The sequence below is a fragment of the Dryobates pubescens genome, chromosome 16 (assembly GCF_014839835.1).
Source record: "Dryobates pubescens isolate bDryPub1 chromosome 16, bDryPub1.pri, whole genome shotgun sequence".
NCBI lineage: Eukaryota > Metazoa > Chordata > Aves > Piciformes > Picidae > Dryobates > Dryobates pubescens.
In genome coordinates, this window is record NC_071627.1 from 12,201,492 (window position 1) to 12,217,028 (window position 15,537).

The 15,537-nt window shown below is 51.2% G+C and overlaps 1 protein-coding gene across 2 annotated transcripts in view; it reads left to right on the forward strand.

The window, feature by feature from the left end:
- Window positions 1–251: 251 nt before the first annotated feature.
- Window positions 252–15,537, forward strand: part of FGF18 (fibroblast growth factor 18) — a 75,713-nt gene continuing 60,427 nt past the window's right edge. Inside the window, exons 1-3 of one of the 2 annotated variants that reach the window (XM_054168406.1) lie at window positions 252–427; window positions 922–1,189; window positions 1,541–1,577. In XM_054168406.1, coding sequence (XP_054024381.1) covers window positions 1,158–1,189; window positions 1,541–1,577 — 69 coding nt within the window. In that variant the 5' untranslated portion in view covers window positions 252–427; window positions 922–1,157. Of the gene's footprint in view, window positions 428–771; window positions 1,190–1,540; window positions 1,578–15,537 lie in introns of those variants that run through there. The other variant, XM_009905746.2, reaches the window with a different exon arrangement.

Here is a 15,537-nt window from a genome sequence, read left to right on the forward strand (position 1 = left end):
CGGCTTCCAGAGACGGGAAGGAGGCACCGCACGCTCCCAGCCTCTCCGTTTTTTATAATTTACCTTAATTAAAAAAACAAATCAGGATGGAGAAGCCTGTTGGGTTTTTCCCTTGGGCTGCAGGGTAAGTTCAGCGGGCCGAACTGAGTCGTGCTGGGCGGCGGCGCGGCCGCTGGAGGGCAGGCGAAGCGTACCGGAGCGGCGGGCAGCGCTGGCAGCACCGGCAACCCCGGCAACCTGACCCCGCTGCAGAGCGCCCGCCGTGGGAGCCGGGCAGAGCCGGGCTAATGGACCCAGGCGGGCGCGGAGACGCCCTGCCCGAGCAGCGGCGGGGCAGGGGGCAACAGCACCGAGCCTACCGGGGCTCCACTGCCACCCGCTCGCTCGGGGCTGGCCGGGGACAGGACGCGCTGCTGCCCGCTCCGAGGTAAGAGTGCACCGGGACGAGGCTGGGCAGGGAGCGGGCGCGAAGCGTCAACAGCCGCTCTACTGGGGGTCGGGGGGTTCCCGTCCGCGTTCCGGACCAGCAGCGGCTTTGCCCGCTCCGTCGGGCCGGGGAGGGCGCGGATGAGGCCGGCATCCCCACCTCCTTTCCCCTCTTTCTCTCCTTTTAAATTTCCTCCCTATTTTGTATTCACCCGCTCCCCGCCGCCGCTGGCCCCCGTGCTGTGCTGTGCAGGCGGGCGGTGCCACATCCGCGCAGGCGGTGCCAGCCCCGCGGGGGGTTGCCCGGGCGGGTCCCGCCTCCCGCTCCGCACCCCGCGCATCGCCATGCCGCCGGAGCGGAGCGGGGCGCGGAGCGGGCGCGGGGCCGCCGAGAGGCTTTATCCGCCTCGCAGGGCTGGCCCGGGGGCGGCGGCGGGGGGGCACTCGCTGATGATCGGAAGTTACTGACAATAAGCACCTTCATCCCCCCCAAAGGCGGAGAGAGAGAGGGAGAGGAGGAGGAGGAGAGACAGGGGGAGAGGAGAGCTGATGCCTAAGCGAGTCACTCGGAGGAGGCAAAGCGGGCGGTACCACAACTTCTCGGCGGCGCGGAGCGGCGCGGAACGGCGCGGAGTGGAGCTCGCCGGCCGGATCGCTCCCATGTCAGGGCGGCGGTGGGGGACTGCACTCCGCTAGCGTGAAGCCACTGACCTCCCTCTTCTCGCCCAGCGATGTATTCACTGCTCTCAGCCTGCACTTGCCTGTAAGGATTATGGCATATTTTTCAATATATTTTTCTAATTTTTAATTTTTATATTTTTTTTTTAACATTTTTTCCCCTTGGTTTTATTATTACTGTTTTGTTTTTTTTTTAACTTTCATTTTGGAGGCTCCGGTTGCATTTTCCTTGCAATCAGGTGGGAATCGGGACGCGAGTCTTTTTCCTGAGCCGAGTATGGCTCTGCGCCCTTTAAAAGAATTGCAAACAAAAACAAAGAGAGAAAAAAAAAAAAAGGAAATAAAGAAAAGAAAACAAAACCCCCAAAACTAATCAACTTTAACCATTTTACCGCATCATTTGATCTCTTGTTGCTTTTTTTTTTCTCCTCTCCAGATGTTTACATTTCCTGCTGCTGTGCTTTCAGGTACAGGTACGTGTCTTTTCTGTCCTCTTTCGCTTTTGGTTGGAAAACAGAAACAAAGGCAGCTGCTGACCCCGCAGTGCCAGGCACTTCGGGCTACGGCTTTCACTTTTTCCCCCTCTAGTTTTTATAGCCATACTAAAGCGATCCCCACCAGTGCCAGATGCTGGAGTGTCCCTTGCCCTGGGCAGAGGCTGCCCCACTCTCTCAGTTCCTTAGTTGGGTGAGCGCCGGTGTGGGGGGCACCGGGGCTGCGGGCGCTCGGCCGCCCGGTGTGGGCTAGGGCGCAGCCGGGTGCGCCGGTAGCGGGATCCTCTGGAGTGCATTAGGCTGGCTAATGATGTGAGAGGGAGTGCTGGACTCTCCTCCTTGCACAATGTTGATTGATGCACTTGCCTTGGAAGAGCAGGCACTCTCCTGCTCGCCCTCCTTTCTTTTTTTTTTTTCCCCCCATTCCCCCCTCCTCCACCCCCCCCCCCGGGAACTTACTCCCAAAAACTGATACTTTGAAAAACACGAGTTTTCCTAGCCAGGAGAAGGAGGCTGCGTGCTCCCTCCCCATTATAGAGTAGAAAGCCATCCAAGTCAGATCCTGTCTTTGATCCTGCCTCGGCAGGAATGAAGCCGTTGGAGGAACAACCTGAGTGTCGAGGCTCTGCAGCCCAGCGCCTGCAGGATGGGGATGGTGGCTGAGGATGCTGGGGTGGCCACTGCCCCCAACAGCCACAGGGCCACATGCCTCCCTGGGATGATGGGGATTTAACTGGGCATCCCAGAGCAGACCCACCTGCACGGCTGGGCAGAACAGGTGCCACTGCCCTGCTGGCATCAGGCCACCATCTCAGTGTGAGGCTGTGCCACTTATGCCACCTCCTTGGCCCTGCACGGTGGTTTGACTGGGATTGCACCTGCTCACCCTTTTGAAGATAACCCAGCGACGGTGAGGGATGGTCCCAAATGAGCACAACAGCAGCCTTGGAGGGAGCTCCATCCCTCTGGTCAAGCTAAAAGCCAAACCACCCTGCTCCCCCACCCTTCCAAAAAATCCCCAGTCACATTTTTCTTCTCATCCCCTCTGGAAACTGCAGCTTGAACCTAACACCAGCAGAGTCCCCTCGGCGGAGCAGCCTCCTGGTCAGGAGAGGATCCACAGCTGTAAATCACCCTGGGGCTGGGAGGCGCTCGCTGTGTTTCTCCGGTGCCTTTTGGGGTGTTTTTCAAGCCCAAGGAGTATGAGGCCATGCAGGGCTTGCAGCGATGGCACCCTTTGCAGAGGGGAGACTTCTTTTTTTGCGCTTGTGCGGTAACTGAAGTTAATCAGCCCTCCAGCCCCCTCCCTCTCCCCCTCCCTTTGGTGCTTTTAGTGAATCAGAAAAAGTTTGGCTGGCTGCCTGGAAAGCACTTGCTAAAATCTGATCTCTTACTTCAGCAGCCTTAAAACTTGGGAAGTTATTGGCATTTATACAGTTGGAGCTTGCAGACTTCCAAAGCAATAAAATTATTTAAAAAAAAAAAAAAGGGGTGGGGGGGGGAAGAAAAAAAATAAAAGCTGCTCTCTGGTGCTATTAGAACCATACTCGCTCCCTTTCGTGCTGATTTGGCAGCGTTTTGTGGGCTTTGAGGCAGGATTCTCTGCGGATGGGCACTGCGGAGGTGTGCTGGGCTGGCTGGAGGGGCAGCGGGGCTCGCTGGGTGTCACGCCAAGGGGCTCGCTCCTGCGGCGATTAGCGTTGGGAGCCAAGCCCCTTAGATTAGTCGTTCTTGAGGGCCTTTGAGTGAGTGTTTACAGGTATTAATGGTAGATGAAAAGATGTGAATGCTGTAAGTTTTTATTGCCCGTTTTGTTACACGTTCTGTCTGGATTTATTCACGGGATTACATGTTTTGAGCCCGAATGGGAGCGAGGGATTATAGGATTTCTTTTATAGTGATCAGTTTGGGTAGGAGTTAGCCTTTGGTGAACTGGAGTAAATTAATGCATCACTTAGCTTTAATATTTATTTAGGCTAAAGGAAGTTGTTTAGTTTTGCTTAAAGGGCTCTGTGTTGTATTGGGGAGATTTAGGAGTGCCTGAAACGGATTACATTCTAAGGCTGCCTTTTGCCCTCCCATGCAAGCCATGGCCAGCAGGTTGTCCCATCTCTTAGTCTTATAATTCTACTCCCCAGCTGCTGGCTGTCACCCTGTGGCTCTGCATGCAAAGGTAGGAATCCCTCTGGCATGCATTTGGGCTGGGAAGTGTTCTGGAGAAGAATACCATGGCTTGGAAAGTTTGTGTTTTCTCTAGATACTCATGTACAAAGACTGTGGTGCTTTGAAGTGAGGTGATGTGGTAGCTCAGCTGTTGGCTAAAAGCTTTCTCTTAGACCTGGTTCCCACCTCTACAGCCACAGCCACCTGTAGGTGACATGGTTGTGTGTAGCATCACCCGTGGGAGGGTTGTGACAGCACCAGAGAGGTGCTACCCAGCCCAGAATGTCAAGAGCTTGGAGGGATGGGAGTTTACAGGAGCAGGATTTAGACTCCAGGCCTTTGCTGTTGGGTGATATGTCCACCGAGGGACGCTGGGGAACAGCAAGCGGCAGGTCAGAGAGGAGCACTCCTGGAACACAGCTAATGAGAGCTGGCACACTGGCATGGCTGTAAGAGCAGCACTGTACCTTGCATGGCTGTGAGGACAGCTTGTTCTTGATCCCTTCCCCCATGCCAGCAATGTCCCTGTCTTGTTCTCTTCTCTTGGATCTTAGGAGGTTCCTCTGCTTCTTAGAGTTTGCTGCAGTCCTGAAGGCAGCAGGGACAATGGATATTTCTGGGGACACTGGAGGGATTAATTTATTTATGCAGGTTGTTTCCAGGGTTGCTCTCCCTCTGTCACTTGTCTTTGACATCCTTCAGTTTCATTCTCCTGATACCTTTTCACACTTTGAGGAGCAATTTGTCCTCCATGTGCTATTTCCCTCTTTATGTCCCAGAGAGGTTTTGAGTTTGATTTTGGAGTCAGTCCCTGCTCTTCACATGGATGAGAAACTCTAGGAGCACCTTGTGTAGATGGACAGTATCTCCCATGCTATGCTGGCTCTGGCAGCTCCAGTGACCCTTAGAACCTTGGGGTCAGGAACATGGGACTTCAGAAGTCCACCTTCACCAGGGCCTGGAGGCATGTTCAGTGTAGACTGAGTGAGGTTGCGAGGTTTTGGGTGTTGCCCTAGTTTGCAAGAGATTCCAGCTCTTCTGGCCTGGACCACCTCCAGCACATCATCAGCCAGAGCATGGGGTGATGCTGGTGTGGGCTGCCTCGGCCATGCCTCAGAGCAGAGGCTGACAAACTTTTGCGTGTTCTTCTACACGAAGTGCATCTGTCTTAGATTATTAAGAGGTCCCTGATAGGGCCAAATCCTTTGCTTTTATGGCTCTTGTAGGTTAAGATCCAGCTTTGGAATCTGATCCAGAAGCAAACAGGAGGTCAGAGGAGCGCACAAGGCAGCACCAGGCTATTTTCACATCTGCTGGTGTTGTGTAAGAGGAAGGCTGCTGCGCGTCATGCCAATAGCAACTTATGTTTCTCCTAAGCTCCTGTGCAGCGACAGACAGTTATTGTTTGGGGTTTGTAAAGTGAGACACAGAGAAGTGTTGCTTCCACACGTTCAGTGAGCCAGATCCTGCGGTCTGGCGAAGCCGTGGCAGCACATGTCGGAGCCGTGAGCCTGCTGAGCAGCTCCCTCCCTCCCTTCTCCCTGCTGCTCCTCTGCAGCCGGCGTCCCCGGCAGCCGGATGTGAGCAACACTGAACGGCACCGAGGACACTGCTGTGGACAAGCCAGAGCCTGGTGCTTGGCAGAGCCAGGCTTGCCTTGCCACGGCGTTCCGGCTTCCCCATCTGCGGGCGTGAAGCAGTGCTGGGGCCAAGGGTCTCTGCTTGCCTTGCCCTCACCCTCTGGGCACTAACACTGGTGGCTGGCACTGAAGGCAAGGTGCTGGGCCATCCACCCACCCCAGGAAGGTAATTCTCATGTCTACCCTCTCTGCAGGTAGGCACCCACCTGCCCTCACCCCACCTCGGTAGCATGAACATCTGTCTGGGGGTGGCAGCCAAGGCCACGTGTGCTGCCAGGGATGGAGGCTTTGGGACTTGGGCATTGCTGCTTCACTCTTGAAGCTCATGCTGTGGGACAGGGCAGATGTTACTTTGATCCAGTGTACCACTCTGCTCCTCATGGCACAGCCTTGTTGGCTGTGGACCCAGCACCCTGCAGCTCCTAGGATGGGAGATCCAGTGCTTGTCATCTCTGCTCAGCCTGGCCCAGGATCATTGAGTCCTCAGCACAGCATCCCCATGCCAGCACCTGCCTCCTGCTCTGTGAGGGTGCCTGAAGCCCCTTGGATGAAGGTTCCATGGAAACATCTGAAGTGAGTGCTACTTTCCAATCTTGTCTCACTGCAGTTCCTGCCATGCTGTAGTACCTGCCTGCACTGGCCCACACTGCACTCGTGTTGGGTTGCTGACACACAGGCCATAGAAGTGAAGCTGTGAAGGACAAAATATGCTAAAAGTAGCCTGGAAAAGGCTGGGAAGTTTTCTGTTGATTTTTTCTGATCACAGATGACTCTTAGTTATTAGGCAGTGAGAAGACAAGAGAAACTGCATAGCCAAAGGTTGATTTAATCAGAGGGGGAGGAGCTCAGCTATTTTGCTGCAGTATATGACCCCATCATGGGTTGGAACTGATGAGATGCTCCATGGTGCTGGGTCAGTGCTACTGCCTGACTTGTGGTGGTGGATGCAGTGCCTGCTTATGTGGGTTTGCAAGGCCCACGTAAGGTTTGATTGTGTATTAAATCTCTAGCTGCTGTGTAATGTCCCTTTCTCTCCAGGAAACAATTGTGCTGGTTACCACAAGAGATTTTTTTTTCCCTCCTGCTGACTCATTGCACCTGTCTCTGGTGTGTTCTGAAGCTGTCTCTCATGTCCTGCTTCTGCCTCCTGGTCTCTGGAGAACTTGGGCTTGTGGAGGAAGAGGAGGCACATTTAAGCAGTTGTCTGAGCTGGAGCAGGGAAGTCCAGCTCTACTAAGCAGCAGAGGCCTGGTACTTGTGCTGATGCATGCTCTGGGTATCCCCTGGGAGAAGTAAGACTGAGAATAGCATGGGTTGAGTGAAGGCATGGGCCTTGTTCCTACAAAGATGGGGGGTATGCAGCTCATGACCCAACGGTGGCTGTTGGCTGCATGGGTCATGATGCCTTTGCTTGCCATAGTCCCTGGTCCTTCAGCGTGCTAGGACAAGTCCTCTGCCAGAAGACCCCCTTAAACATGTTCAGCAGGAAGATTTGCAAGGGTGAAGCTGGTTTCCAGATTTCCTTCCAAGTGAGGCAGAAACAAATATGAACTCTTTTGGCATTCGAGGGCTTAGTGTCTTCTGGATGTGTTGTGGCCACAGGCAGCAAAGCAGAGCTGCTGCTGGAAGGCTTTGATCTGTGCACCTGCATATATTGCTGTTTGCCTTTTCAAGGCTCTAGTGATGTGCAGGATGCTCCAGAGAAGGACTCGGTGTGGTTGAGGAGAGCACTTAGCAGGGTGTAGTAGGTAAAGGGTTCAGAGATAGCTGGTCACATCATGGTGGTTACATTTGATTTCTTGGTTACTCTCCTGATTGCACCTGGCACGTCCAAGGCTGGGAGGAGACAAGTGAGGCTGGGTTTGGAGCAGTGCTGGGATTCACAAGAGGGATATATGTTCAAATCCCATTTCTTTGCTGCTTGTAGAGCAGCCTGGACATAGCGTTCCAAGAGTGGAACAGGCAAAGGGTGATGATACTTCCCAAGCCTTTGGGATGTGCTGTGGTGATGAAGCTGGTGGCAGGTCCTTTGGTGACAGGGAAGCTCAGAGCTTCTGGGGTCTCAGGGAGGATGAACAGCATCAAAGAGACTCAGGTGGCCATTCAGAATACCTGATTTTGCTGTAAGCTGGTAGCACCAAGCTCACTGGGCTGGTGAGCAGATATCTGCATCTGCTGCAGGAGTCTGAGCTCAAGAGAAGGACTCCTCTGGGGCTGAAAATCCCCCCCTCTTTGTTTTGGTTTTTTTTTTTTTAATCTATAAAGCTACTTCCAGGATCCTTGGGTGTATTTTTATACGACTCTTCCTTTCCTTAGAAGCAGGCAAAACCCCTATCAGACTCTCTCCTGCCTGCATCCTTCTGAGCAATAGCTGCTTTCAGGTGGATTTTGCCCAGATGTGGACACTTTGGCTGTCAGTTGTGACAAAAGCAGCTCTGTTCAGGACACAGCATGATTTTAAAAGAAAACCAAACCAATGAGCAGCTGTTGATGGTGCCTGGGCAGGGGTATTTTGGGACAGATACCTGCTGCCAGGGCCTTTTCCTGAGGTCTTTGCAAGCTGCTCTGGTACTGGGAAGGCTGGGGTAGGTCATGCCATGTATACTGGGGGGTATGAAAGCTGTGGGCACAGGGAGGCATCTAAATACCCTCTTGTCCTTGAGGCTCTCTCATGCTTTGGAGAGACATGTTCTGCTGCAAACTGTGACCTTTCTCTGCTCTGCTTCTGAGACCAGGGGTACTTCCACATGGGAATCTGCATCTCTGACAGGTCTAAACCTTATTTTTTTTTCCTTTCCTTCCCTGGGTTTTTGTGTTTGATCACCTGCTGTGCCCTAGCAGCAGGTAAAAGCAGAAATTATGCAGAGCTGTGCAATACTCTGCCTACCTGGTATGTTGCCTCCGTGTCCTGGTCCCTCTCCAGATGTCCACAGAGGATTAGGCATCCAGTGAAGCAGCTGAAGGGAAAGTAAGAAAAAAACCCAACAAAACAGAAAAGACTGTCTGGCTCTGCCAAAGTATTTTCCCATTGGCATTCAGCAGCCTCGCCATAGCATGAAGAGAAAGAAAAGGGAACAGAGAGGAAGGAGGAGGCTTAGCCTGTCATGGTCTGCGTGTTTCCCTTTGTGCAAACTCCTTGCCGTGCTGGGGGCTGCGGTGGGTGGGAGCTGACGTGCCAATCTTCCCCACTCAGCCAGGACCAGGCTGTGGGGCTCGTGCCCCTGCACTGGGCTCACCAGCTTGCTTCAACACCAGGATGGGATCCATGGGTAGTACTTCATCATCTCCCTGCTTTTTTTGGCCCACACAGGCAGCTGGATTTCAAGCTGAAACACAGAGCAGTGTTTCCAGTGTAGTGCCAGCACATCATCCCCTGGCACAGCACTGTGCCCTTTGCCAAGCTCTTCTTACACCCTGCTCACTGCATGTGCTGGCTTCTTCATCAGGTTATCTGCTTTATTCTGCTGCAGTCAGCAGAAAAGGGGTCATGCTGCTGGGAAATCCACAATGCCTTCAACATACTGACCTCAGAGTGCAATAACAGCATCCAACAGCATCCTCCTGCACATAGATCCTGTCTCAGCATAGTGCTGCTCCTGTGTTGTGGCTCTAGCTGGGTGCATGCTTATCGAGCTCACTGGCTGTGCTGGCTGTGGTCAAGTTTGCTTCGGCGGCAAACTGGGAGGAAAGGGGAATGGCTGGAGACTGCAATTCTGGGTAATCACAGCCCCTGCCTTGGGGAGCAGTTGAATGGGAGATGGGGCAGAGCCCAGACTCTGGCCTCACCCCACATGGAGATGGAAGGTGAGGAATTACTTCACTGGGTTCACTGGGACAGACTGGGGTTGCCAAACCTTTCCCCAGGTGCTGGCCAGGCTGAGAGGCTGATTCTTGCATATGATGGGTATGGCACCGAGGGAAGTGGTGACAAGGGGCCAGGTGTGCCCTGTGGTTCCTCTGTTCATGTTTTACAATCCAAATCACACTGAGGACGATGAATGCAAAATCTTGGTGCAGGTTCCAGGAAACTACATATTGCATGGACGCAAACGCCAGGATGCAGCAATTAATTAATAACGGATTGCCCTTCCTGCAAGGTGTTTCCAGCACTTCTTATTCCTCCCAGTCCCTTTTTCTCCTACTGCATGTTTCAAATCTCTTTCTTTCCTGCTACAATACTATCTTTGGCATCATTTTCAAGGACAGCTTGCTAAAAAGCTGTTGTATCTTTTGGACTACCCTGAGCTACTCTTCTGCAGAATTAACAGAAATATGTGGGGAGCACTGGTGAGCCTGGTAAATAACTGGCCTTGCAGCATGTGTGCTGGGTGACTGTGGGCAGGGCTGGTGGGGTATGGAGCCCTGGGAATATAAATTAGAAAATGAGATGAAGGACAACATTGGTGGAAGACATTTTGGTGCTTCTCTGTGGCTGTTAACCTGTTTGGAGACAGGGATGGGCTGGAAAGCTGGCACTGCAGTGCTGCAGTCACAGGGGCTCCCTACTCACTGGAGGGACTGGGCACACCTCCTTCACTGCAAATTTGCCTTGGTTATATGAATGTGCAAACTACCACTGAGTAGGGCACATACTCTTCTTCCAGCCATAATTTGAGGCTGCTGGAGTCCTGGAGCAGGATGCCCAGATTGGTTGTGGAGTCTCCTTCTCTGGAGAGATTCCAAACCCACCTGGACATTGTGATCCTGGGCAACCTACTGTGAGTGACCCTACTTTAGCATGAGGGTTGGACTAGATGGTCTCCAGAAGTCCCTACCAACACCCACCATGTTGGGATTCTGGGATTCCCAACTATGAAATGGAAGCTGACTTTAACCCCTTTAAGCTGCCAGACCTTAAGGGTACAATCCTGGTTGAGCAGTGCCAGCCCCTGAGCATGGGTCTGTACTGTAAGATTGCATGGTGCAGTGTGGTATTGATTATCTGTAAAATAAATTATGATGTATGTAGTGCAGGTTTGTGACCCCGTGGTCATGACCTCGCTGTGATTGGGGAGACTTCCTACCAGCTGAGATCAGAATAGCAAACAGCCCCCCAGCAATCAATAGAAGAACCAGCAGCTCTCTTCCTTGGGGCCTGTGACAGGAGTAATGTTTGGTGCTGTGTACACATGGCATTTTTATCCTGGGGAACAGGCAGCTCTTCTGCAAACGTCACCTGAAATTAGGGCTGTAACTCGGTGTGGGTTATTCTGCTATGTGCCAAGGCAGCCTGACCAAGGGGCTATCAGGGATGGGAAGATTCACAGTGCAAAAGGGAGCAGATAGGTTTCTGCATTGGGATTTTCAGTGACCAGCCAAGCTGGTAGCTCTGAGGATGGCAGGGAGGAGTGTGGGCAGCTCTGCTTGGCTCTGTGGGCAGGCAGAGAGGGTCTGCCCTGCTTATATTGAGTGTTTATTTTGTGAGTTTATAATGGCATTATCTCAGCCCTACATGAGAAGTCTTCTGATCCACAAGCCAATCTGACCGAGCTGGGGCACAACTGACAGCCTGCTGGGTGGATCTTTGAGAGATGTGCAGGTGCCTGCAGATGTGGGTGCAGTGGCTTCACCAGTGCTTTTCTTGGCTTGTTCTGCTAACCTAATCCCCACTAAAGAACTGGGAAGGCAGGGAACAGGACTGGGCTGGCCTGCAGCACTCTGAGAGCATCACTCTCTCTCCTGATGCTGCTATCCTGGGGATCGCAGCAGAGCCTCCAGCTCCTGGATCAGCTGGGTTGTGTCTTCTGGTTTGTAGAGGGAGAAAGGAATTGGGAATAGTCTGCCAGAGAGGCAGAGGGCTTATGTTTGCCTGTTTACATTAAAAGAGTAGGTAATAGGAATTTAATTGCCATTTGAATTTAACAAACAAGAAAATGGATTTTTTGGGTGCTGTTTTGGTTTCTTTCTGGGAGCCTGTTTTCCCCTGTGTGCACCATCACTGTGCATGCCAAGAAGCTGAACCACAGCAGGTTAAATTGTGAGGTCTCACTTTTGAGACAAATCTGTGCTAACTCTGACACGGGGCCAGCAAGGCTAAGCTCACAAAGCAGCTTGGTTAGTTGGGTGATGGGCCCAGGGAGGTGGGCAGCTATAGGAATTCCCAGACGAGGCAGGAGCTATAGGCATTCCCAGCCCAAACAGGGAGCTGTTTGTGTGCTGGATGCCTGCAGGGCTCTGGCCAGCTCTTGCGGATCTCCTTGCAAGACGATACTCAGAGAGCAGAGGATGAGGGTGTCTGGACTCAGACATGATGCTTGACAGCATCCTGGTGATTCAGAGAAAGGGCTATTGGGGAGTCACCAGCTTCATGTCATAAGGTCCCCTGAATTCCCCCCCAGCAGCACTTTTTCCTCACTGATGATGGGTGCAGCAAAGCGTGTTGAGCTCTTCTTGGTACCTACAAACTGTGAGGGGATGCAGCGGCCCAAACGTTGGGAGCTGCCTTACTGATTCTAATGCCTCTATTTCATATTTTGGCTATTCAAAATGTTAAAAAAAAAAATAAACTATTTTCCAATGGTGTTGAGAATTATTGCCTGAAAATGGGAAACTGGCAACCTAAATAAATTGAAAGGAAAAGAAACTGTTCCCCAACTTAACAAAGGAGAGCATAAGGAATCCTGTTTGTCCAGTGTTGGCAGTGTGCAGATTTCCATGCTGGAGCACGGGGATCAGTACAAGTCTTCTATGAGGAAACAAACTTTGCTTTTCATTTCTGGCCCTGGGCTCCCATGGTTGCTATATCTGATCCTGAAAGCAGATTGGCAGTTTGGTTCGTATTAAATTCAGCACGTGGTTTATGCCATACTTTTGATAAGGCTCAATCTTGTGTTTGGTCTTAGTACATGAGCAGCAGTGTTGTCCATTCCTAGGGATATTTTTGCAGTGAAACCACTGAGGAATTTATTTCTGGAGGGAAGATGAAATTACTGATTTCTAAAAGCTCTCAAGATCCCAAGCAAAGTTGAAATCCATTAACTAAACTTGACATGACCTGGATGGTTTTCAAGCTATTTTATTAACTGATATAAAAAGCATTCTCTTTAAATATCTTTGGAGAAGCAGCAAAGGAGGAGACTGGCTCATGCAGAGGGACCAGAGCAGGTTCCTTTGCTTTTACCATCAGCATCAGCTCAGTTCTGGTTAGCTGGGAATGAAGATGAAGCCTGTAGGTGCTTTTGAGGTCAGTTTCTTTGTGGGAATAAAAGGCTTCACTGATTTCCATTGGTTCCCTGAAGGGTGTTCTCCTGTATGTCCCAACAGTGGGCTCTTAGGTACGAACAGATGTTTGTTCTTAATAGTTATTGGATACAAATAGTTATTTATTTGTATAATAGATATTTATTCTGTTTAAAAATGGGCTTCACTCTTGAAAGCTGATGTCTTTTATATCATTGCTCTGTTCCCTAGGAAGAAAGTGGGGGAGAAAAGGTAGAGGAATTGATGATGGGGAGGACTGAGGGAGAAGAGGCAGAGAGGGAATTGCTTGTTACCTTTGAACTCTACCTCAGCAGCAGTATGCCTGGAAACCCAGCTGCAAAACTTTGTGTCCATGCTAGCTGTAAGACGCAATGATCTGTGGAGGCTAATTTTGAGGTCACCTCTACCTCTGATGCAAGTGTGGCAACTTGCAACTGTGGTGCTTGTATCAGGAGTGAAGTTTGTCCCAAAGCTTGTCTTTGGTGCTTGAAGGTAACTGGTGCTGACAGGACCAGTTAGTCGGTTGCATAGTGCTATAATGGCATGCTGCAAAAGCTCTGTCTTGATGGTGATACTGAAAGCAGCTGAGATCCTTATCCCAACTGGGTATTAACTCTAAAACAAACAAAACCAACAAAAAACTCCCAAACAACCAAAAAAATTGGAGCTGGAGATGAACATTGCCTGAGTCAGCTTTGTTTTGAAGCTGCTTCCAGCAGTGAGCTGCACCAAGTGAGGTGCTTAGGTGAGTTGTCCTCTGGGTGGTGAAGCTCGTGGGGCACATGCCTTGGGGTGAAACTCTCATTTCTGAGCAGGATGGTGCAAGTTGCCTGTATCCATCCATGCTGGGTGAGCCGGGGATCTCCAGCCTCAAGCGGAAAATGTATGTTTGCACAATTAGCGTGGCCCCTTCCTTCCCTGGGAGCAGAATGGTTTATTGATTTCTTTGGCCCGCTCGCCCCCACCTATTCAGCAATAATGACCCTTCCACCCTAACTCTAAATCATTGCAGCCTGCCTCGCCTGTAAGCCCTCTAATCTTTTTGGGTTGTTGTTGGTATTTATGCTTGTGGAGGTTTATGATCTGTCGGCGTTGGCTGCTGAAATGCTTTATTTATCCATGCGCTGGGCCACACAGGGAGCGTCCTTATTCTGGTATCATATTCAGGATGCTGTAGTTAAGGTTTGTGTCAGCACTTCCATGCACAAACCTTGTTATTCAGGGCTTTTGCAACTCCGTGGAAAAGAAAACCAGCGACCTGGCACAGCGAGGGGAGGCTCGGAGGAACACATGAAAGCCCAACAACCCACTGCCCATTTAGGGATTATTAGATGGGCAGCATCTTTCCTTGAGGAAAGCAGCCAAAACCAGCCTCCTCCTTTGGTCTGACTTTGTAAAAAGAAAACCCTCTTTTGTGTGCTTGTCTCGGTGTTGGACGGGGAAAACACAGTGAGGTAGGACATGGGCTGGAATCCTCTCTGGATCCTTCAAAAAATAAACATCCGGCCGATGCGGAACAAACCTGCCTTCTCCTCCAGCACACCCTGCTGCAGAGGGTGGAGGTTGTGGGAAGGCAGAGCCTGCTCCTGCTGCCTCCCTTCACCCAACCCCGTGGCCAGTGCAGCACCACCGCCCCCTGAACAGTAGGCAGTGGGGGCTGTAAAGGTGATTTATGACCCTGTTAGCGCAGGAGTTTGTGGGCTTATAAATTACTCAGAGATTTCTCGATAATCGAAGGAGTGTGGTATGAACAGGAGAGATAATAGGGCTTGAGAATGTATTTCAAAGAACTTTGGGGAAGGAGAGGTCCTGTGGCTGTTGGTGGTGACTGGCTGTGGTGGAGGAAAAGACTTTTCAGACCAACCCAGCTGAGACATGTTTTTATTGCTCCCTTTCAACAGCTGATGGGTTTTGTGGGTGCTCCATGGGACAGCCTGGAGCAGAGTTGATGAGTCAGAGTGAAAATGTTCGTGGAGCCCATTAGCCCAAGGTGGCAGGCTGAGGCTTGCATCAGGGGTCCCTTGTTCAAGTGGAACTGATCAAGCCACTTGCGTCCACAGGGAGGAAAGGGGAAACCAGGAGTGCCAAAGAGATGCTTGACTCTTTTGTTAGCAGGTACTCAACTGGCATGATTGGCAGCCCTCAGTCCCTGCTCCAGGGACATATTTCTCATCTCTAAGGTGGTGCCAGCAAGTCTTGCAGTACCATGTGTAGCCAAGGGGACTCTGCCACCATGCACAGCAACATGCAGCAGGCTGAAAGCAGCAGTGATGGTATAGGAGCGTCATTTTGGGGAGGGTGCTAGTGAGTTGGGAGGTGCAGGAAAACATCTCCTCAGGCATGTCTTTGGGCTGGGGCTGGGAGATGGCCAGCTTCAGTGCTTACCACCTTCTCAGTCCTTGGTTTTTTGACCACCTTTGACAAGGCAGTGAGGGAAAGGGTTGACAGCTCCTTGGCAGAGGTGTTTTCTGTCTCCTCTGTTTTGCCTTGAAGCCTTTGAGTTGACCATATATTTTGTTGTCTGAACATGAACTTCTAAACTGTTTCTGAACATCTTGATCTTACATTGGGGATGTTTTTGGTGTGAAACTGTGCTTTGCTGATTGCTCCTGGAAGCTCTGTAGCCTGTTGCTGTGAAGCAGCACCTGAGACCATGATTTCAGGTAGGGCCACCCTAGAGAAAGCATAGGAAGTGGAAAAGGTTGCTGCTATGATGGTTTTGAATTTTGCTAAATAAAACAGGGTCTTCCCAGGTAAGTTGATTTGAAGAGATTAAATTACAGCAAGTAACACATTTTCAAATGGAAATTGCTTCTGTCTACCTCCTGTGTCACTAGGACTCCCATGGTGATGTATTCTGGGTTCAGAGGACATCCAGGGAGCTCCATCCTGCCTTACACTTAAGGAAACAGGGTTTGCAATGCAAGCAAAGCATA